At 47.7% G+C, this 24,650-nt stretch overlaps 1 protein-coding gene across 6 annotated transcripts in view; it reads right to left on the reverse strand.

Annotated features, from left to right (window-relative positions):
* Positions 1-603: 603 nt before the first annotated feature.
* Positions 604-24,650, reverse strand: part of ATXN1 (ataxin 1) — a 451,390-nt gene continuing 427,343 nt past the window's right edge. For all 6 annotated transcript variants that reach the window (XM_051832601.2, XM_070074300.1, XM_070074301.1 and 3 more), the window contains one exon: positions 604-8,258. In XM_051832601.2, coding sequence (XP_051688561.1) covers positions 7,728-8,258 — 531 coding nt within the window. In that variant the 3' untranslated portion in view covers positions 604-7,727. The remainder of the gene's footprint in view (positions 8,259-24,650) is intronic.

Genomic DNA, 24,650 nt, shown 5'->3' on the forward strand with positions numbered 1-24,650 from the left:
TTTAAGGCCCATTCTTCACACAGACAGTGTCAGGACCTCAGCCCTGAGATCCCGGCAAGAGTTGTGCTTGGCTGTTCCCCGAGCCCCTAACCCAGAAGAGTGTGGACGGAAAGTGTTCCCGTTCCTCCTTGGGCTAAGTAAAAACTCAGACCTTGAACCCCAAAGGTTTTCACCTCTGCATAACCTTCAGGCTGGAAGGGCTCGATGGCCACGTGTGGGAGTAGGGGGGAGCCCACGGGAGCCTCAGGTCCTTGGCATCTGCTATGCCATGTCTTTTTCAAGACAGCCCAGTGCAAACCCGTGGGGCACACATGACGCCAGCAAGGAAGCTGCTGATGGAATTTCTCCCCAGCAGGAACCACAGGAAAAACAAATGATCCTGCCACTTCAGACCACCATCCAGTTTCCAGCCAAATGGTAGAGAATGCGCCGATGGTGCCGCAGCTGCCAGTTGTGGGCTGCAGGCAGAACCCTGCAGTGGTTCAAACAGGAGGTGTGATGTGAGCCAGATGAGCCATGGTGTCAGATAAGGGCATGTGCCTTTAAGAGGCTCTTCACTGTTTTCTCAGCCTCTCTGAGGACCCAACAGAAGACAAAGACACCTTTGCAATTGGCACTGTTATTTTATTAGTACGAGTATACTGAAACAATAAACTTGTACTGGTATACAGACAATTTATTTAAAACAATTTTGTTCAAATTTTGAATCAAACATTGTTTTATTATAATAATGAAATAATTTCTACCTAGAAAACCTGCAAGCACCATCAAAGAAAGGGACCATAAAATTCAATAAACAGACTTGAGTGTATCCTACAAATAGACACACCACAATTAGAAAATAGAATATGAATTCTTCCATTTTTTTAATATTTGTTTTAAAAAAGCTAGTGCAAGTACAATATTTTACACTGGAATTACAGAGTATGCACGCATATGGAAAAAAGTTCTCCTGTCACAATAAAAGCTCTTAGCTATGTATGCACTTAAAATTTTCTTTTCAATAAGGTGCAAAACATCATTCCTTCCCTCCATCTCCAGTCTGGTAGTGCCCTCAACCCAAGTGCTGGGATCTGATTTCCCTTGGCCTGTGAGAGGCATATGAGTGGAGGCTGGGCAGGTGCCCACCCTAAACTAGGACACCCAGTGGGACCAATCTCGGACATGGCTCTGAGGCCGGGACCTTGCTGTTGAGAGAGGAGGAGGGTGCTGTCTGCTCGGAAGGCCACCACCAATACTGACAAGGACTCTACTGGAACCTCCTTCAGTGGACTCGGGTTTGCAGTGGAGCAGTGCAGGCTGGGGAGGACGAGTCCCAGCCAAGAGGGCAGCACTCGGACAACCGGATGCACAGGTGTCGAGTTCACCGACAAAAGGATTTGCCCCAATCCTGCGCCAGATTGTAAAGAACAGGTGGAAGTCTGTGCATGGCGCTTGTGGGTGGTGCTCTTGGTAGCCCACAGCCCTAAGCTAGTGCCACCTCGGCCTTAGAAATTCTGGAGTACCGCGGGTTATCTTGGTAAGGATCACTGTAAACAGCGCTTGCCACGGAGGCCTTCCGAGTAGCCACAGAAAAGGAGACAAGCTCATGGGCCATCCAGACAGCAAACGGACAAATGAACTGAAGGGGGAGGGGTAGGGAGGGGTGGGGGTGGGTGAAGTCTCCAATGAATCTGCAGTGGAAGACTGGAGTCCTTTCAGACAAGGGAAGTCCTTGGGGATTCTTAAGAGACTGTTACTGCAGAGGGTCTACCGATTGGCCAAATGCATTTCTTTTTAATACAAGTTGAACCGTTTGTATGCAAGTCATGGGGACATGAAAAACCGAAGCCGCTGTTTCCTGCTGCCCTGGTACAGGTGGATGTTAGCAACCAGAGCAGCTGCACCCAGCCAAGAAGGGAGGGGAGATTCTGAATTGAAGAGCTGCGGGGGGGGGGGGGGGGGGGTTTGCTAACTCACCCACAGCTGTCCTCCAGCCTGGTTTTTGGACAATAAAATGACTTCTGAGAAGTTCCATATTGATCTTGGCCTCTTTTTAAAATAAAAAAAATGAGTTGTTTCAATTGATTTCACCACTTAATAAAGGTGTTTCCATTTAACCACTTAAATGAGGTGGGGGGGGGGGTGGTTGGGGCTTCGAAGACGGCTAACCAATTGTGGGTTTTCTGTCCCCATAATGAATCCTGTTTTCTTGGTAGCTAGGATCACTTGTTACAAACACTTCCTGTTCAGGGTTATATTCTTTGGGTTTAGAGGAACAAGAAGTGCTGAGAAGGTCAGACATCACCTCTGGAGGACAAGGAATTGCAATGGCTTAAGAGTGGCGACTAACAAGGGAGCTCAGGGAAGCACTGAGCGCAGGAACGAGCAGTCTTCTGAGTAGCAGAGTCCAGTCCCCTCCCTCAGGCGGGGCGCTGTGAACAGCGCAACAGGAAGCACAGGTCTAGTTTAAGAGCCTTTTACGTAAGAATTCTTCCAGGCCAGAACCATACACAGCTGATCACTTAGACATCATGACACATTTCTATGTACAAAAAAAAAAAACAAAAAAACAAAAAAAACCACATGGAACTTTCAACCCTTCTCTGCTGTTTTTTTTTTTTTTTTACAAACAAACTATGAAACTCGTTTCAACAGATCCGTATCTTTCAAACACTGAATGAAGCGTCTCGACATTCATTTTTCTTTTGTGCAATTTTTTTTAAACATTACCTGTACTCAAAGTGAGTGCTTCAAAATTCGTTTTCTTCAGCTTCTCAAATTAGGTGTACATTAGAAAAAAAAAAAAAACTTCCCACAAGGTATAGTACTACAAGAACAGATCCTATCGGTAAGGTAACAAATCTGAAGCGAGGTCATCTATGTCAAAGAAATCTCAGCTCCGAAGTAGAGGTGTGCAACTCGTTTGGACCTTCCCTACCAACAGAAATAGAACACTGTGGAAATGGGTGGAAACCAGCCCAACACAATAGCCTATGCCTGTGCTTCATTAAAAAAAAGTATATGCTCTGTGTATTTATTACTTGATGTGTTCTTAAGTTCTCTATTTCAGAAATCCTGGGTTAAAAAGACAAAGGTGGAAGCAAAGGCCCCCACACCATTTTAAAAACAAACCGAGTTTGTAATGCTCTTCCCTTTCGGGTCACCGCCCAACACACAGGGCCCCTGGCCCCGGTTTTTACCTGGAATCGTGGAGGGTGACGAGGTTGGAGGAGCAGGGCGGGGGCGGGGGGGGGGGGGTGGCCTTCGGGAGGGAAGGGACCAGGCGGCTGGGTTCCTTGCAGGTTCATGACCCAGTAGCCATGACAACCAGCCTGCCACACAAAGCTCGGCCCTCTGCCCCCCTGGGGCCCTCACCCATGTCTGAAATAGCATGGTGTTAGTGTCTTCAAAAGCATCTAAGATGTTTCTCTATGGAAGAAATAGGTTTCCTTAGTAGTCACAGGTGTTAAAGGATATTGATTGTTTCCTTAAGAAACAAAAACAAAAACCCAAAGCCACGACGAAGACAACAACCAAAAATATAAATTTTGGCAACGTATTTCAGGAAAGATCAAAACTATGTGCAAAGAGTGGATTTTAGGATTACTAGGAGCTACTGTTCGTCCCGAACATGCAGCATTATATTGCGATCTATGCGTATCTAAGGAGTCATCCACAAGATGCAGGAAATCCAAACAGTCCTTGAAATTGTACAACCCTACTCCAGAGCAGTCAAAGTGCTGCTTCCGGACACCCCCGTGTACCCCACACACCAGCCCCGTCCCTGAGTAAGAGGTGTGAAGTTTCCGCAGAGTGTTCCCTGTACGGGGGGAGAAAAAAGGAGGGGGGCCCATCACACTCACCTCACACACAACACACAGGCTCACAACTCCTTGTGACAAGTGGGGTCAACGCCACCGACAAACTCAGGTTACCCCAAGCCAAAGTGGGCGCGGCGCAGAGAAACCCAGAACCGACGCGCGCACACGAGGATCCTGGAAGTCCAGATGACAGGGCAGTCTGGATTCCACGTTCACAGATTTGAGGTAAGTGGCGTCCCTCGCCACACCCATCCCACCCCCTGCCCCAAGGTGGCCCAGGCAAACTCAAAGATTCTTAAACACATTCTAAGGAACAGTCATTTTTATATATTTAGAAATCCCTATACAGAGAGGTTCTTGTTTGTTGGTTTCTTATGAATAGTATTATTAGTTTTTTTTTTTTTCTTTTCGCCCTGACTAATTTCTTGGTGATTGTGTTCAGTTGTAAACACAGAAGGCCTGCTGTTAGTAGTTTAAAAATGGAAAACGGGAAAGAAAGCGAGCATGCGAGCCGGCTCTGAGGCACGCCTACCAAGTGGACATGGTGCACGGCATGCGGCTGATCCTTGGCAGTGGAGGGGCACTACAGAATTTCAACCCCTGTCATCCACAGGTTTGCTACACAGAGCGCTGGCCACAGCCAGGGGCACGCCAGCGTCGGGGGACGAGAGGGGGCTTCTCTGCCCTCTGTGCATTCTTCCTCTTTCAAGAGAAAGCTGCTACAGGGACAGAGACCATGGTTGGCAGGTGGTCCCCTCCACGGTCACGGGCCAGCACACTCAGCACGCATGCACACAACAGGTCACACTTGTTGCCCCACGCTCAGAGGACACAGGCCTCGAGACCATGGAAAATGGGTCGCCTCCAGCCTACGTTGCTCCAGAGTGCGCCCCAGAAATCCACCTGCCTCCTTCCTGTCCATGCTCCATCATCACTATTCCGTGTGGTTCTCCCTGGGGTCTCCTCAGCTGGCCCCATCCTGCAGTGGGGTGACAGACACTGGGGGCTCCTGCAGGCTCCTGCCCCAACACTCAGCACTCGCAGTGGGAAAGGCGGGAGGAGGCTGCCCTTCCCTGGCCAGAACCGGGGGGGAGGGGGAGGGCGGGGGGGGGGGAAGAGATTGGAAAGATCACGTGAACAAGGAATAAGCCTAAAAGGAATGAGCTTTCACTATAGCACACTGGTCAGATTCTATTGGCACGGAAAGTATTGCACATTCTAAAAAAAAAAAAAAAAAAAAAAAAAGCAAGAGTGTGTGAAATGGGACAGATGTTTAGAAAGAACCAATTGTTTTACAATTCCTATACCTGAAACAGAACCATGAAAAGCATGAGGATGTTCCTATTGCTCCAAACCATGTGTGTTTTCCCGTTTTAGTGTTGGGGTGGTGGATCCGGTCAGTTCAGTACGGAAAGTAAGCAAGAGGGGTATCGTGTCTCTCTGAGTCCACGTGAGTTGTAGATAGTGGTACCACTGAGAGCAAAGTCTGTGTGGCAGCCCCAGAGTCCTCTTACCATCAAAGGTTAAAAAAAACAAAAGGGAAAAACAAAACCTATTCATTGCAAGTGCCCTGAGCAGAATATATGGAAGATTAAGCAAGTTCTCTAAACGGAAATGTTTAAAAAAATACAACACTACAGAAGCAGTGTGACCGCGAGGGTGGGAGGGCCCACCAGGTCCCACCCCACCAGCTCAGCTAGAAAATTCAAGGAAAGAGTCTAGCTATTCTTAACCTACTCAGATGTTTTTGGTACACCCCAGAAAATGGTTTATAAGAATCATTAGTCCCTGTGAGAACCAAATGTAAAGGAATCCTAGGGAGCCAACATGTGGGTTGATGGTAGCATATTTTCTTTTGTAAATTCATAAAATGGCAGAAGTCCTATTTTCAATGGCCACAGAAACATCGAGTAAGTACTTTCTCAGGTTAGCTGCAGCCATCCAAACAACAGTCAAAAATTTCTCCCTGCTTATAAAACCTTTTTTTTAAGCATTTTAAAATGCACTCAAAACCCACAAATGATATCAGATATCTGGGAATGAAAGATGTAACCTATGAAATACCCTTTCTGGGTTTGTACCAAACACGAAATCTTGATTGGATTCCAAATAGAAAAAAAAAAGTCATCTGAAAACATTAATAACAACAATAGTAAAGTAAGTCTTTAAAAAAAAAAAAAAACTTGCTCACAAATACAAATGTTGATGGAAAACTCTCTCAGTGAGTCTGAAGACAGTTCTCCAGGTTGTCCTGCTGAGACCTGGCTTTTTGTGACAGAGGCGGCAGAAAGACCAAAGTGAATTCTGAAAGGAACATAACCTTATAAAACAGCCTAGAGCTTAGGCAGTTTAGAAAGAAATTCTGCTACATTTATTTATGCTCGTTCAGTCCCCCAAACCTTTCCCACAATGTTATTAGGTAAAAACTGCAGGAATATCACACCAATTATAAACTCAAGATGTGCAAATCGCAAGGTTCTTTAAAAGTTCATCTTAAAAGGAAAAACACTGGACAAAAATGAGGCTTCTCTCCATCCCTTCTCTCTGTTTCTCTGCCAACTCTGCATATATGCCTTTCACTCCTTCTCCAACATCAAAGTGACAAGTGCCTCCTGTCAGGTAGTACTTGGTGGTCATTTTCTGTCATACACTAGCTCGTCATTCACGTTCGTCCCTTTCAACCACACGGAGACTTTCCAAATCTTGCCGGGAGCAACTCTGCAGAGCTGAAATGCAGTTAACAGTGTTGACAAACAAAAAAGAAAGCAACTTAGTTTTTGTGTGTTGGTTGATTTTCTTTCCCGAAAGTTGAAAGTGAGATACAGTACTCGTTGAATGACACAGATCAAGATGCTTGATGATAAAGGGTGACAGGCATTGTAAGTGCTTAGAAAACAGGAATCTATGCTCATTTTCAGAATCGAATTCCTCGTGTCACACTGGAATCTGAAAGCAGTGGCACCCGTGCTGTCCATTGCCATGGACTCTTAAGTAGGACTGCAAAGACACAAAGACTTTGCCAACTCAGCGCGAGAGCTCCTGGTGCTCTCACTGCTGGGTGGTCTGCATCTACCTTTCTGGAGCCACAAGGCTAGGATCGGACTGGTTCTCCTAGCACTGCACAGAACCAGCGAGGGTGTTCCCTCACCCCAGCCCCAGCCCCCCATCATGGTGCAAGCTGTGTTGGGGGTGGGAAGGGTGATACGGGCAGGGCCTCCCTGCCCACAGCGACACCCTTGGCGACATCACTGCACTAGTAAAGCAGAAATGAAATCCCACGTGTGGCAGTTGCTCTTTAAAAAAAAGAAATATGTATCAGTGCAGTCAAGGCCCCATAGGGGGAAATATATCTCTATATGATTAAAAGTTGCTTTTATTGTAAAATGTGTTGGAGAGAAAAACGTTCTTTGAAACGGAGAGCTTTCCTTTCCATCTGCCGCCTGCCCTGAAGCTGGGGTCCTGATGTTGACTTTGAATGTGGGAACCCCAGGAGGATGCTGCTCTGTACCGCCCCCTACCCCCAGCCCCCGCTGAAGGCAAGAGGGCAGCACAGAGGGAGGCAGGGGCCGAGAGACCCTCTCACCCGCCCGCTGTGGCCCCCACGCACCCTCACAGGCACACGCCCCTCTACCCCTGCAGGTCCCTTCCCATTGGCCTCTCTCGGGACCCCGGCGGGCCCGGGCACCTGCCGGCTGCTGCCCTGCCTGCCAGTGGCCCACCCGCCACTCCCCGACAGACACTCGCGGACAAAGCGTATGCACCAGTCTCCTGCGACACACCTGCTGTAACTGTAATGACAAGGTTAGAACAGAAATCTAAAGTAAGAGGATAACATGTAAATACTGTGTTATTTAGCCTACAGTACAGTAATCTGGATACGAAGGAAGGGCACGGGACGGCCGCGGCGCCTCGTCCGCTCTGCCTCTACTTGCCCACGTTAGACCGGCCCTCGATGCAAATCTTGACCTCCTGAGGAATCAGAGAAGGCTTGGGAAGAGTCAAAGGCGGCTCGTCCTCCGACTTCTCCAGTTTGCGGGTCTCCGGCGCCGACCACCTCCTCTTCCTCGCGGCCGCGGGCCTGCTGGGTTCTACTTTCGTGAAGAAGGGTGCTGCGGGCAAGCCCATCTTCTCTGGAAACTTCAGTTCACCGTTCTCAGACAGCATCTGAGCGCTTCCCTGATTGAGCCCGTTCTCCTGCTCGGCGTACCTGTGTCTGCTGCCCGCCAGGCTGTCGGTCTTTGAGCGCTTCAGCAGGACACTGGCAGCATCTGCGGGCTGGCCCTTTTTAACAGAGCCATTCTTGGCGTTCTTGAGGGTGAGCGAGATGCAGACGTCACCTACTGAGAGTCTGGAACACGGCAGATCAAAGAGCTGGCTGGTTCTCTCCGGGCAGCAGGACGACCAGCCCTGTCCAAACACAAAAAAAGGATACTCGACCAAGACTTCCACGCTGACCTGTGGGAACAGGGAGAGACAGAGAGGCAGACAGGAGGGAAACCAGTGAGAGCTCTGTATGATTTCCTTCCTTCCCTTCCTTCCCTTCCTTCCCTTCCTTCCCTTCCTTCCCTTCCTTCCCTTCCTTCCCTTCCTTCCCTTCCTTCCCTTCCTTCCCTTCCTTCCCTTCCTTCCCTTCCTTCCCTTCCTTCCCTTCCTTCCCTTCCTTCCCTTCCTTCCTTCCTTCCTTCCTTCCTTCCTTCCTTCCTTCCTTCCTTCCTTCCTTCCTTCCTTCCTCCCCCACTCACACACACACACACAGGCTGCATGTTAATAAATTAGACTCCACTAACAAACTTCCCTTCCCTAGCAACACAACACAATGAGGCCCTTTGCTGCCTGTTGTATCTGCGTTTACTACATAGAGAAGCTGGGCAGGAGCCAATGCAGAAAACGGTCCAGTGAAAAGGTCCATTCAGTATCCAAATACTTCACTTAGCATTAGCTCTATCCCTGGTCTCTGTTAAAACAAGTCAGCTGGGGGTCAGCATTGTGGTACAGCAGGGTTCAGCCGCCGGTGGCAATGCTGGGCTCTCATAGGAGCACGAGTGTGTGGGCTGGTGGCTCTGCTTCCAATCCTGCTCCATGCCAGAGGTGGGGCTACAAGGAGACATTTAAGTATCACAAACAAAGGCAAGGAGAGGGTACGGGATGGGTATTTGCAAAATAGCCAAAGTCTGAAAGGCACCCGATGCTTTTAAGAGTTTAATTCTCATGAAATTAAATTTATTCAACATTATAAAAAATTTAGAGAGAGAGCAATGAAGTAGTTTAAAAAGTCAATTTTCAATGGCTGTTTGAGATGTATTAGACTAGGCAATTTTGGAACAAGCTTCCTACTAAGGAAAACTGGAAGCTGTCAACAACAACAACAAAAATACCATAAAAACAACAAAATTAAAAATTCTGAAGAAAATGTTAAAAAGCATTTTTATCAGGGCCAGTGTTGTGGTGTTGATGCCAGCATGCCATGTTGGTGCCAGTATGAGTCCCAGCTGCTCCACTTCTGATCCAACTCCCTGCTAATGGCCTAGAAAAAGCAGTGGAGGGTGGATCAAGGGTTCAGGCCCCTGCCACCCATTTGGGAGACCCAGAAGAAGCTCCTGGCTTCAGCCTGGCTCAGCCCCAGCCATTGCAGCCATCTCAGGAGTGAACCAGCAGATGACGATCTGTCTGTCTCTCACTCTCTCTGTGTAACTTTCAAGCAAATAAATAAATGAATAAATAATTAAAAAAACACTGTTTAAAGGCACTGGACAGAAATAAGACAGTAAAAAACTTAACTGTGTCAAACCAGAAAAGGATATGATAGCCCACAGATTTGAACCTGGTGGTGTTCCAAGCCAACTTTGAATATTTCAAAGTAGAGCAGTTATAAGATTAAGTGGGCTTCTGGGAATCTCAATAGCATTTTGTGTGTGTGTGTAATGCAGTGCAGGGTACACCAAGGGACGGTGATCTTTGGTGAACCCCGCTTTTTTTTTAAGATTTATTTTATTTATTTGAAAGACAGAGTTACAGAGAGAGGTAGAGACAGAGAGAAAGTCTTCCATCTACTGGTTCACTCCCCAGATGCCCACAATGGCCAGAGCTGCGCCAATCTGAAGCCAGGAGCCAGGAGCCAGGAGCTTCTTCTGGGTCTCCAACTTGGGTGCAGGGGCCCAAGCACTTGGGCCATCCTCCACTGCTTTCCCAGGCCACAGCAGAGAGCTGGATTGGAAGTGGAGCAACCGGGACTAGAACTGGCGCCTATATGGGATGCCGGGCGCTTCAGGCCAGGACATTAACCCACTGTGCCACAGCACCGGCCCCGAACCCCGATTTTTAACCTCTGATCCCAAACACTATGCCTTAAAAGTAAGGGTGCATCAGAAGTGGATAGGCCTTCCAAGGTCTGAAGTCAAATCTTAATCATCTCAGTCTCTAACACTGGATTCAGCTCTTGAATTATTTCCACACTGTTGCAAATACTACATTACCATTCAATTTTGAAAAGGGAGGAAGAATGAGGAGACCAAGAGAGAAGCAAAACTAATAAAGACAAAACATCTGATCATAAGAACAGACCCACAGGGGCTTCTGGTAATCACCAGAGACTTAAAAATGACCCTGCTTACAATATTTCAGGAGATGAAACACAAGCTTGAGGAGTGGGGAGAAAACTAGAATCTTAATTTTTTAAATGATATATTTATTTATTTGAAAGGCAGAGAGAGAGAGAGAGAAAGAGAAAGAAAGAGAGAGAGAGGTCTTCTATCCATCTACTGGTTCACACCCCCAGATGGCTGCAATGGCTGGAGCTGGGCCAATCTGAAGCCAGGAGCTTCTTCCAGGTTTCCCACGGGGGTGCAGGGGACCAAGAACTTGGACCATCTTCCATTGCTTTCCCAAGGCCATAGCAGAGAGCTGGATCGGAAGTGGAGCAGCCGGGACTTGAACTGGCATCCATACAGGATGCCGGCACTGCAGCCAGCGGCTTTACCCGTTATGCCTGCCCCAAGTCTAATTTATTTTTAAAATATTTCTGGACACTCTAGAATGAAAGCACTATATTCACTAAGATCAAGATAATTTTCCAGCTGAATAGACACAGTTGAAGAAAGAATTAGTGAACTGGGTTCTGTAATTGGATTCTGAACTAGATTAAGAGCTTTAGAAGAAACTACAAAAAATGAATCAAAGGTACAAAAAAAGGGGGGGGGCTAATTCAGAGGAGAGCCTAAGAGACAGAAGATACATTGAGAAGGTCTAATAGATGCACAATTTGAATCCTAGGAGGAAAGAGAACTAATACTTGAATTTTCCCAGACTAACAAGAGGGAAGTCACAAACTCAAGAAGACTTAGCCCCAAGAAAGAAGAGTGAGGAAATATCCTCACCCAAGCAGGTTATAGTTAAACTGCTCTAAGCCAGAGACAGGAAAGAAAAATCTTAAAAGCCTCCAGATCAAACAGACATTACCTCAAATCAGTAACAATTACATTCACACTCTCCGTCAACAAAAATAATGGGAGCCGGAAGACAATGGAATATCTTTAAAGTGCTGAGGTAACAGAGTTGCCAATCAAGCATTCTATACAGAGCACAAAGCTTCTTCAAGAATGAAGGCAAAATAAAGACGTTTCAGACAAACAGTAATTAAGGGAACTCACCAGCAACAGAACTGCTCTACAGAAAATACTAGAGTAAGCTTTCAGAAGGAAAAAAAAAAAAACCCACAAAGAATCTAGAGAGAGGTTTGTAGATGCAGGGAGAAATGAAGAGCAAGGAAACGGGAGCTATGTGGGTAAATCCAAATAAGCATCGGCTCTATACAATAGTGAAAATGTCCACTGAACTTCATACACTTGCATTATACCTACTCATAAACCATTAAATACTAATACAACTGTGGAAAGTAATAAATTTCCATGGAATGGACATGGAGTGTGACTCTTCTGCTTAACCTTCTGTATCTTCTTTGACAACTCTGATCATTTTAGTTAAATACACACTTCTTGAATGACAAGGTTTACTGGAAGCAGATAAATGTGTTCAGATAGGACAGCTGGAGAGAATCCGTGTGGAAGCCCACTTCTGTTGTGTGTGTATGAGCATGAGCCTACACACAAGTGTACACATCTGGGGAAAAGTTTCATAATCATTCGGGGCTGTTTATTTTAAAAATTATTTATTTTCATTTTATTTGAAAGGGAGGTAGGGAGAGGAGGGAGGAGGTAAGAGAGGCAGGTGGGTAGATCTTCCACCTACTAGTTCACTCCTCAAATGGCCATAACAGTCAGGGATGGGCCAGACCAAAGCCAGGTGCCTAGAACTCAATCTGGATCTCCCACGTGGGTTGCAGTGATCACCTACTGCTTGTCAGGGTGTGTGTGGACTGGAATGTCGATTGGAAGCAGAGAAGCTGGGATTCAAAGCAGGCACTCCAACATGGGATGCAGGTGTTCCACGTAACAACTTAATCACTGAGCCAAACGCCTCCCTATTCTGGGCTGTTTTAATGATGTAAAGAAAGCTAAAAATTTTTGAGTGTCTACCATCTGTCAAACACCCAGGTATCAATTTCATAAAAAGTATTTTGTTTAATGTTCACAATGTACTAGTGAGATGAGTATTGCTATTCCAGTATTACAAATAGTCTCCAAGAGATCTGAGAAATCACTTGCCTAATGTCCTAGCTATTAGTTTATTGAAGTGGGAATCAATCCTAGTTGTTGGTCCTGAAACCGGTTCTCTATGTTGTCTGATCTCTATCCCTATGACCAAAGATATTACAATTCTACCAAAGAGATGAACTTAACCTTTCTACTACCCCAACAGTGTTGAGTATTACTTGACATAAGTAGGATCCAATAGCATGAGCCTGCTTTGTGTCATGGTACAGAAAATTGTTTAATGGTGTGTGCCTTAAACAATTGTAGTCACCTTACATAAGTGTGGGTAAGACTCATGTCCATTCCCAAAACAACACTTATATCACAGACACATAAAAGGAGCCTTTAAGAAGTTCATGAAAAATGGCATTCAGAAATGTTTATTTAGTGCAAAGGAACTCTGAAATCCATGAAGTGAGTCTTCAAAAAGCTCATGGAACATGTGTATTATGAAAATGCTATGCATGGATTTCAAAATTCTTTTTTTTTTTTTTTTTGACAGGCAGAGTGGACAGTGAGAGATAGAGACAGAGAGAAAAGTCTTCCTTTGCCGTTGGTTCACCCTCCAATGGCCGCCGCTGCAGCCGGCGCACCGCGCTGATCCGAAGCCAGGAGCCAGGTGCTTTTCCTGGTCTCCCATGCGGGTGCAGGGCCCAAGCACTTGGGCCATCCTCCACTGCACTCCTGGGCCACAGCAGAGAGCTGGCCTGGAAGAGGAGCAACCGGGACAGAATCCGGCGCCCCAACCGGGACTAGAACCCGGTGTGCCGGCGCCGCAAGGTGGAGGATTAGCCTATTGAGCCACGGCGCCAGCCAAAATAAATATATTTTAATGCCATGTTTCCAAGAACCTTTCAACATACCCTCATATATACAGACTGAATATCCATTATCCAAAATGTTAGGGAACAGAACTACTTTGGGGTTTGGCGTGTTGTAGGTTTGGGAAAATTTGTGTAGACTTCACTGGTTGAGCGTCTTTCATCCAAAAGTCCAAAACCTGAAATTCCCCAAAATCTAAAGCATCAGTCAGTGCTCAGAAAGTTTCAGACTTTGGATTTTCGGATTAGGGATGTGCAATCTACATTTGCGTACACACACGTAGAACTATATCTCCAAGTGGCAGAATCAGAGGGGGGTGCCCACTGACTTGTACGTGGGAAGCCCCATCTGGAACCCACTCCACAGATCCTCTCCCAAACCTCCAAGAGCCATCAACAACATAAGCTGAGCAGAAGGAACAAATGCTACAGGAGGTGACATTTGGGGATTGTTTAGCTGTGTTTCCAAGTCATAAAGAAGCAAAGTTCTCAAGTGTAAATATCTCGTAGGATGCTCCACCAGACTCACTGTTCACTTCCTCCTGCCTGACATCCCTGCTCCTGGGAGCTCTATTTCCAAACACGCAGTCTCTCTCGGCTCTGCACGTGTCTGGACCATCCCTGCTCTTGAAGATGCGCTGCCTCCTTGCTGGCACACGGCCGGACACCCACCAGTGACAGCTCCTTGACGTGTGGCCCACATTATACACGTTCCTTGGAGCTGCCAGTATTTCATCTTCTAAGCATCTCCTGTAAAGGTTTAGATAAATCTATCTGAAGATTTTACATTACCAAAGCTCATTAAATTAAAAAAAAAGCCATTATAACAACTGGTATCATGCAAAGATAGAGAAGCTATACTTCCCATGAAATACAATGCTTTTGGATACTCTGCAGGTCTTTTATTATTTCCTCACCGCAAAATTCCAAAGACAAGCCTTAGAACAAAATGTTTTGATGTCTCATAGCTAGAACAGTCAACCTAAAAATTTGTAAAATAATAGTGATAGGGAGAGAGAAGAGTATTAAGATGTGCAATAAAAAGAGCAAATGGCAGTGAATTTATTTAACCTGGTAGGTTTGGGAGACTTTTCTTCATGACTCCCAAGGCTTGTCTTTGGTCCATTCTGCCTAAATTCTGGTTTTGCCTCTTCCCAAAGGAGTCCTTGGGAAAGCTCCAGCTGAGTCTACAGCAGCCATGCTGAGAAGGAAAGATTATTCAGATAATCTGACTGCTGGCTAGCCCAAGTCAAATGCTGTTTGTTTCCTCACTCATCACCCAGCTATACAATATGCTTTTGTGTTTGCTTTTGGTCTGAGTGTATGTGGATTCAAATAAAGATTTCTCTTTCTTTGGTGAAAATTAAAACCTTGTTACACATATCCTAAATTTACACCTGCTGTATTCATAGCAAACCTATTTTTATTTTATTGTTCGGTTTGTTGTAAGGACATACACATTTTCAAAGGTTAGCTGACCATTAACAGATGTTGAAGAGGGGTTCTTCAGTGAGAATTTACATGGTTCAGTCTGTCTGCCTGAAGTTTCCTGGAGGGGAGTGTTATCTGCTTAAACTCACTGGCAATGCCAAAGGAGACATTTTGGAATAAAACAGTGATTCTGTTAACATGATGTCATGTTCACCTGGGACACTGAGCATCATGAATGCCTTGAACTCGAGACCATGCATGACTTCCCTAGCGTGCTGAGAGCCTCAAAATAGTACAGAGCAAGCAGTCACTAGGACGTGCTCCGGGTACTCAGTTTTTGGAAATTTCAACAAGTGTACACTGGGCAGCTGCTACGTGTTAGGGACCACAGGGAAAAAAATAATCTATGGTTTACACCTAATTTCTTGCCTCCCACAAGAAGACAGAAAATACATGTAGATAAGCAAATTCACAAGGGTGTATTTGGATCCTGGCTACCATGTTGTCCAAGGGTTTCTAATCTGTAGGCCAACCTCAATGTGATGGAAACAGACCTCCTGACTGGCCCCTGTCTGCTGCCTCCTTTTCCTTCCCCTTCTCCACAAATGTATCCGCATCCTTCCCAGTTGTTGAGGTCTAGGGCCAGGAACTCACACTGTTCTCTGCTCTTTCTCTCATGCCACACGCATCCAAAGCATAAGCAAACCCTGTTGGTTCCTGTTCCAAAGACACTGAGAATGAGACCATCTCTTATCACCACGGCCAACTCTGTTCTGGCCAAGCCAGCGTCTCATTTGGAGAAAGAAATGGCTGAGAATTAGCCTGTAGAAGTTTGCACTGTAATAATGGTTCTGGTCTCCTTGCTGGTCTTCAATTGCAAAGACAGTTGTACCTCCCGGTCCATGTACACAGTGCTGCCGCCCTCGGGAATCCCTTCTGCCTGGACACTGTGGCCTCCCCTCTTTCTGAGAGAGAAAAAGGTGGCTTTCCCAGCAGCCCTACTAACAACTCCTTTTGCCCTACTTTCCTCACTCTTTCATTTTTCCCATAGCGCTTCTCTTTTGATGTGTTATTTGTTTCACTTACTTGCATATTTGTCTGTCTTTCTACTTCCTCCAAATTCACTGCTCTGTGCCTAAAGTCTGGGATACGTCTCAGCATATAGTAGGTGCTCAGTTAAAAATCCCAAAGCTTAAACAGTTCTGTGTTTACTTCCCATTTAGAAAACCGTAGCCATGGCACAACTGGCCAACAGAGGTCAGTGTTTAGACATCAGAGAGGTTGCCTCCCCCATCCCACCCACCCCAGGGAGAGGGCAGGGCCTAAACCCTGCTAGGCAGCTCGGTGGCTAGGCCATAGCTATCTCGCTCAGTGCGCCCCTGTAGGTAGCTTGTCATGATCTCACGGAGCCGTAAGACAGGGACTTTCCACTCTTGCTTCCTCAGCTGTGCTAACAATCACTGGTTTATTTATGATCTTATTGGGGCTCCAAACATCCCTAGCATGGTCTCTGATGAAACCCCAATGAAAATAAATTCAGAGGCACTGTATCACACACAGCCAAAGCATGCGTAAGACTCGTGGGAACTCGACATGGTCCATTCTGTCACCTCCTAAAGACAGCATCTTGCAAACACCGTGGGGTCTGCAGGGTGACACGTGGGCATGGGCAGCCTTTGTCAGCCTCTCCAGACGCCCCCCTCCGCCCCGCCCCGGCTGCTGGGAGCAGCTGCACTTGCTCACTGCTGCTGTTAGGTGTGATCTGCCCCTCCTTTCCTTTCTCCAGGCCCCCGAATCGCCTCCTCTAAAAGCAACACCCCCGATTTCCACTCTGGATCGAGGAATCAAGACAGGGATTTAACAACGCAGCCTCCCTTCTGGGCTCACAATTATTTATTCAATGTCACCTTCCTCATCTGGCTAATGACTGGCTTTTAAGATCGTTTTTAGCTCTTCTGTGTGAAAGCTCAATAAAATTCCTTTAACCACTTAGTCGGCAATTACTGGATCTCAACACTAAGTGCGTCACATAGTTATGCCGTTTGATTGTATATTTCAACCCGAGATTTGTCTACATACACACATATGTATACATCACCAAAAACAAGAGAGAAGGAAAACAAAAGTCTGTTGTTTAAATGTCTCCGTCTCCCTTCACAGGAATCCCTGCTCTTACACGCGTGAAGGGCATCTGTCTCCTAGAACGTTTCCTGCCTGACGCTGTCTGAGCACACAGATTCTGCCGCAGCAGGGGTTAAGGAGGGCATCTCTCAGCATCTGGGTTTCTGTGAGGACAACCTGCTCTGGGCGCAATGATCAAACTGGGGATTCCTAACTCCGCCTGCCAGGGAGAGTCTTGATGCTGTCCTTGCTGCAGTGACAAGCTGAGCTGTTTTCTCCTGCAGACTGGTTGGTATGACTGTTCTCAACACGCAGAGAATCAGAAACCCCTGCAGAGCAATGATTAAGGGGATGAGCAGGAGACTCGTTTACTTCAATGTTTAAAAATCGTTAATAAAACCCGTTGAGACACTTCCACCACGCGGAGGAATATCTGTGAGTGCTCTCTTTAAAACACTTCACCACCGTCCTGCTCTGAGCCTGACTCAGCCTCTGGCAGAAGTGTCTCAGGGTTGCTCAGTAACCCCTACCCCAGCTGAGGCATGCCTCCCAACCCGAATCCCAGATTAATAGTCGGGGTTCCTCTCCCACACTGGCACACAGCTCACAGTGCTCCTGCCTGGGGAGGCCCCAACAGGAGGCTCAGGGCTGGCCAGGAAGGGCATTGCCGCCTTCCACACGCTGGGGTCTTAGAATGTGTGCCTTGAAGAACAATGACATAGTATTCAGTGCTTAAAGGAAAAGACTATCAAAGCCACGGAGGAAAGTTAGATGCATATTGCTAAGTGATGGGAGCTACAGACTGCCAACTATGGGGCATTCTAGAAAAGGCGAAGCTACTGCAACACAGAAATACTGGTCATTGGCAGGAGTTTGTGGTGTTAGGAGTGGGGTGGGGGGATGAACAGGTGAAGCATGAAGGATTCTTAAGGTGGTAAAAATATTCTGTATGGAACTGTAATGCATGATTATCACACCCACTGAAAGGAAACAAAGGGTAAATCTTAATGTAGACTACGAGCTATAGTTACTAATAATGTGTCCATACTGGGTCTTCCAATGTAACAAGCATATTCCATTAATGCAAGATTTTAACATCAGGGAAAATTATGAGTGTGGGAACTCTCTCTACTACTTTCTGCTCAATTTTTTAAAAAATCTAAAACTGCTTTAAACAACATATAATACTGTAAAACAACACTTGAAATGCATTTTATTTATTTCAAAGGCAGGCAGGCAGACAGGACTGCCATCCATTGGCTCACTCCACAAAATGTTTGCAATAGCCAAGACTGGACGAGGCTGAAGCCAGGCGCCTGGACACTCAATCTGAGTCTCCCACGTGGGTGGCAGGGACCCAAGCGCTTGAGCAGGAAGTCGGAATCAGGAGAGGAACTGAGGCTTGACCCATGTGTTCTGATGTGGGATGTGGGTGTCCAACACAGTCTCTTAATCCCTATGCCAAATTAATTCTCTTTAAGGAATTACATTCATTTTTTAAAAAGCTGTAAGCAACAAAGGACTAAGAGAATCTGCATCAGTATTACAAAAATGATCACCCAGTTGGGGGGGCATTTATGTCATGCAAAAATTAAAGAGGAGCATTTATCTTCATTTTTGCTGGGAGGGGAATACACAGACACACAAATAAAAACGAGGTTTGATATGGTTTCTCTGTGGGGACCTTCCTGGCATTCAAACTCGCAGGAGGTCTACTGTTCACAACCTGGGCACAGGCCCAGGCCGGGCTTTGCACACAGGACAATAGCCAACCTCTATTTTTTGGAACATCAGCATTCATTTTCACCAAGGCCCATATCCCTAGGTGTTCCATGCTGGCCAGGAGGTCTGCCTTGGCTGCTAAGCGGCTGGCTACCGAAGCTTATGCTCTGCTTGTCTGAGGGCCTTGGCTATTTTTAGGCACCTGCTAATCCATTCAGTGCCTAACGCTGCCACCGATGACTCACAAGTCTGTGGCAGCCAAACTAAAAAAGAGTGCAATGAAAGCAAAGCCACGGGCAGGCATGCAGTAAATACCTCATTATAACACACCGTACAAGCCCGCACCCGCACCCACCCCAGGACGGCCGGGAGAAGACAAGGAATCCGAATATTAAGCAGCCGCCGAGTCAGTTCAGAAAGCAGTCGCCCTGGGAGGATCTGGGAACAGCAGACAGCCCTAATCACATGTGGAGCTGGGCACTTAGGCAACAAGCAGCCCAGGGAGAGCGTCAGCCTCGAGCGCTTCACAAACAAACCGGGCTGCGACTCCACTGAGCTAAAGCCCCTGCACGCCCCCGGCTTCCGCAAAGTTGCGCCTAGGGGACCAGGGACAGAGACTAGGGAGGCTGGGGGGAGACAGAGGGAAGACAAGGGCCACCCAGCCTTGGAAGGGCTCCCCCTAGGGGACGGCTGCTGAGCTCCGTTTCTGCCTGGGTTGGGCCCCAGACCCAGGCCTCCCATCCAGCCTGGGTGGAGAAACACCGGCTGCAGGTGCTCAGGCAAGCTGACAAGCGCTCCGCCGGAGGAGCGGGGCTGCCGAGCCCCGCACAGGAGCGTGCCCTGGAGAGACGCAGCCTGAACTGGGCCACTGTCGCACGTCAGCATTTTTTCAGGCTTCCTGGTTTTCCTTGTAGAGCAGGAAGCCTTCAGTTTTCAGAAGTGAACTTTTTTTTAAAAAATTTATTTGTTTATTTGAAAGGCAGAGTTAGAGGCAGATGCAGAGAGAGAGAGAGAGAGATAGGTCTTCCATCTGCTGGTTCACTCCCCAAATGGTCACAATAGCTGGAACTGAGCTGATCCAAAGCCACGACCCAGGAACTTCCTCTGGGTCTCCCACACGGGTGCAGGGACCCAAGGACTTGGGCCATCTACTGCTTTCCCAAGCCAGAGCAGAGAGCTGGACTGGAAGTGGAGCAGCCAGAACTAGAACCAGCGCCCATATGGGATGTTGGCACTGCAGGCAGTGGCTTTAGCCACTATGACACAACGCTGGCCCCATGAGCTGTTTTTCTTCTCAGGGTCAGAGTACCCACGTTAAAGCAGGTTAGAGCAACCACCCTGGCACCTGGGCCCAGTGCTATGGATGGAGGAGGGTGGAATCAGACTGGGAGCTTCGGGGCTTCAGGTCCTGCATTTTCCTAAGCTGCTCTGACTCAAGGACACCGTGTGATGATGGCTCAGCCTTCATTTAGCTGCACTGGCTCCCACCTTGATGCTACCACTTCAGGTCCCATCTGGGACTCACCACAGACTCACGCCCCCCTATTTGGAGAACAGTAAGTGGGAGTGAGGCCGGGAGGAAGCCTTTGCTGTGCTCAGGGAGTCTCTACCAGAATCACGGATGGTGGAAGCAGTAACTCTCCCCCTACCTGGGGTGGAAAGTAGTACCCTCCCTCCACCTGTAGAGGGAGGTGGCTTCCCCAGTGAACTCAGGGGTAAAGAACCACATCTGGGTTCCCTTCACTTCTCCCGTGGCACAGGGGTGAGGACATGGAGCGCACAGATGCTTTGCCTATGCAGGACCCTGCTGGGCTGGGTACGGCAAAGCCGCAGGCACAGTGACAAATACCTGTAGGCATTTTTTTCCTGCACTGCCTTTTGTTGTACATTGCCAGAGAGAATATCAGAGACCTCTTGCCCCAGTAATTAGGAACTCAGCTCCTCAACCGTGATCACCTAAAGAACACCCTCTCTGTTTGACAGGTGGTAGGTAGCCTTAGTCCCTACCTAAGTCCACCTGCTGACCACCAGGAGCTCAAAGTCCCCTTCAAGTCTCCCTGAGTTTTTGGTCAGCCCACGCCAGTGAATTTTATGAAGGCTGTTCTGGAAGGGAGAAGAGTGAAGAATTAAAAAACTAAGGAGACTCAGAATAGCAACCTGGAGGAGGGGCCATCGAAAAGGTTGCAGGCAAATGGTATTAAAAGATAGAGTTGATTTGGGCACAAGTATTGCTTGAAACCCACTGTTTTTTCATAACATGTGTCTGCCATGCATTCTTTCCAAGTACCTTCCTATCATTTGCCTTTCTTAGAGATGACAGAAACTGCAGGTCAGAGGGAAACAACACAAAACACTGCTTTCACCAAGCACAGCCAGGGGAGGGTTCATGAGGTCGGCATCCTCGTGGCTGTCCTTCGGTGGAGGGCGTAGGCTTAGGGTCACAAAGCCACCTGCTGTGTTGAAAACCACTCCTGCTTCCACAGCCTCCCCAGTGCAATTTGTGACTTTGCTAATTAACGTCAGCAAGCAATTTGCACATTCCCAAATTTCCCAGTGGGTGCCTGTGTGACCAGTGTCTAACCAGCTGAGAAGACCTGGAAGAGTCTTTAGGCCTGGAGGGGAAAAAACCTTCAGGGAGGTGGTGATGGGGGCAGCAGCTTCAATGAATGCCGGGACTGGTTCTTCCTCATCCTCCCGCCATCCTCCCTCTCTGACTCCACTCATCCTGAAGCTGTTGCTACAGGCGGCAAGCACAGCTGGTGGAGTGTCTTAGCCGTGGTGACGTCAGCTGCTTTCTGATGGGCTTCCTGAGAAAGCGACAAATCGTTGCTTCTACAGCACAGAGCCCAAGCTGCCACTCCCCTCTTGCCTTTCTCTGCAGAAGCCCCTCCCCAACGGCTCCCAGCATGCCACATGGCCACACAGGGGCTGCCCCAGCCATGACCCATGTTCCACCTGCTAAGCTGTATGTGGACTGTCAGAAAAGTGAGAAATCAGAGCAGGCCCCAATCTCACCTGGAAGCCACATTCCCCCTCATTCAAGCACACATTTTGCAAAGTTCTAAGCAGAAGAAAATACACCTACAAGAGCACTCTGAAAAATTTATGGAAAACAGAATTTAAAGAGATGTTTATTCAGGTGCAAAACATTTTTGAGATCCACGCATAATGATTCATCTTTTAAAAGTTTATGGAAGGGACAGCATTGTGGTGCAGTGGGTTAGGCCCCAACCTGCAATGCTGGCATCCCATATGGGTGCAGGTTTGAGTCCTGGCTGCTCCACTTCTGATCCAGCTGCCTGCCAATGGCCTGGAGAAGCAGTGAAAGATGGCCCAAGTCCTTGGGTCCCTGCACTCATGTGGGAGACACAGATGGAGTTGCAGGCTCCTGGCTTTGGCCTGGCCCAGCCCTGGCTATTGCAGCCACTGGGGAGTTAACCAACGATGGAAGATCTCTCTCTCTCTCTCTCTCTATATATATATATATATATACACACACACATAGACATATATAGAGATATACATGTGTATCCACCCCATCTCGCCCCATAACTCTGCCTCTCAGATAAATAAATAAATCTTTAAAAAATTCATGGAAATGCATACTATGAATCTATGCACAGATTTCAAATTTTGGGGGCACCAAAATACACTTATCTTTTACATCCCGTTTTCCACAAGCCTTCTGAAGTCTGCTCAGATCCTTCCCCTCCTGGCACCAAAGAGAGCTGTGGGGCTCCAGAACCTCAGCAGCCAAGGCCTGGGATGGGCAGCCCCAGCTCAAGGCTCCGTCAAGTCCCAAGTGGAGAGGCACTGCTAGGAACCAGCTGCACTGCACAACAAATTCCCCTTCCCCACCTGTCTGCTTGCCATCGTGCTGCAAGGATTAAAGGCACCATGAAGAATGCATTTCCTTCTCACTCTTGGTGATTTTCCATGGTTCACCTGGGGTCTGTCATGAGAGAACCCCGCTCTAGGTTACCCATTTTCTCTGTACTAGGACTCACCCCTACATCCCGTAGGAAGTACACAGCAAGTACAGGTGGGTAGGGAGTTCTGAATAATTAGGCCCTTTTTTAAAATCCTATGTTTTCTTCTTATTTTTAAAAGGCAGAGTGACACTGAGAGAGAAAAGGAGAAGGAGAGGAAGAGGTACAGACTGACACAGGGAGCCATGGACCATCCACTAGTTCATTCCCTGAACGTCTGCAATGGGGTTGGGCCAGGCTGAAGCTGGGAACTCCACCTGGGGTCTCTCACGTGCGTGGCAGGGGTCCAAGCACTTGGGCCCTCTTTTGTTGCTTTCCCAGGCACACTAGTAGGGAGCTGGATCAGAACTGGTACAACCAGGACTTGAACTGGCACTCTGAAATGGGAAGGTGGCACTGCAGCTGGCGGCCTAACACTGCACCACAACACTGGCCCTGTTCTTTTTATTATTATCATCATCATCGTCAGAATTCTGAAGAATTCTTTCTTGAACCTTTCCAAAGACTGTAGGCTACAGTGATATCTCACCCTTAAGAAAGGGGCTAATCAGATCAGCGCCGGCTGCGGCAGCCATTAGAGGGTGAACCAACAGCAAAGGAAGACCTTTCTCTCTGTCTCTCTCACTGTCCACTCTGCCTGTCAAAAAAAAAAAAGGGGGGGGGGGAGAAAAGAAAGGAAAGGGGCTAAAGGACCCTCAACAGGGCAGGCTGCCTAACAGCGGACAGCCCGTGCTTCTCACAGTTCTGGAAAACACTTGGGGAAGCTGGTCTATGCCCTCCCTCATTTGATCTTTGAAAAAATATTCAAAGCAATTCTGGGGCCACCCACGTGGAAGGCCTGGATGGAGTTCCTGGCTCCTGGCTTCAGCCTGGCCCAGCCCCTGCTTTTGCGGGCATTTGGGGAGTGAATTATGAGATAGAAAATCTTTCTCTGTGTCTCTTCCTCTATCTGTGCTGCTCTTTCAAATAAATAAATAAATCTTTAAACCTAACTAAATAAAAATACTCAAAGCCATTCAAACTCTACTCAGTTTTTATGTTATTTTTTTCTTTGAATGTCCCAAATATCAGTTTTTTCCCCAACTGTTTTCAACCCACGCCAGCAGGAGGCACTGTCATTTCTGAGTGTCCTATAGTCCTGGGTGGACAACATATCCAGAGCGGAGGTTCCACAGGCACGGAACTTCCCAGCTGGGGACCAAGTCTGTTTGGTTCCCAGAAACTTGGGCGGTGAAACTGCTGATTCACAAAAATGGGCTATGCAAGTGACTTGAGAGATGACAAAAGGGTTGGCTGAAGGAGCCCGTGGAAATCAAGAGTGAATCACCCGTCCAGTTTCTAACATCTCTCAGCAAGGCTGCAACTGGCTTTACCGGGGCTGAGGAAGTCAGCTGGACACAGCCCTGGCTTCAGCCTGGTATTTTCTGATGCCTTAACATCTTGGGACCTTGCTAAGCCCAGGGGGCCTGCCTCCCCTGGGACTAGTTTATTCCTAGACACAGCCAGCAACTCACCCGGCAGCGTGTTTTTCATAAGCAAATCGACCGATGCCACCACCTCCTATGTTGCTTCCGTCATGCCCAGGGCCACTAAGCCACTTGCCCCCACCACCACAGGGACAGCTCCCTCACAGCAGGGCCAGCCCCCAGCGGTCCCAGAGCCACTGAAGCTACTCATGCCAGCCAATCCTAAGCCTGCTCTCCTGGCTCGCCTACTCCCTCCCCCGGAAATGGCACAATTGCCGACGTTCGCCTCCTGCTCGCCTTGCTTCCTGGCATGGCCATCTCCCCGCTCCTGCGATCTGGATGTACAACAAGCCTCCCTTTCAACAAGTGTCATCTCTGTGACCGGCCCTGCCATTCCTCTATTTTGAACATGGACGTGGTGGCTTCTGCCTGCGATGTCCTCGCCCAGACAAGCAGCTCCGTCTTCTCCTAATAGGGACAAGTGCAGGATGACTGCTAGAAAAGCCTGCAGCCCCGCAGCCTTGCTCAGCCAGGGCTCCTCAACAGAACCACAGAACGCAAATGATGTCGAGAGTTGTGATCTCTTAATTCTCCCCAGGATGGGATCATCCCTACTCTCAGAGGCAGCGCGCTTCATTGCTTGCAAACA

This window comes from Oryctolagus cuniculus, chromosome 5, assembly GCF_964237555.1.
Source record: "Oryctolagus cuniculus chromosome 5, mOryCun1.1, whole genome shotgun sequence".
Lineage (NCBI taxonomy): Eukaryota > Metazoa > Chordata > Mammalia > Lagomorpha > Leporidae > Oryctolagus > Oryctolagus cuniculus.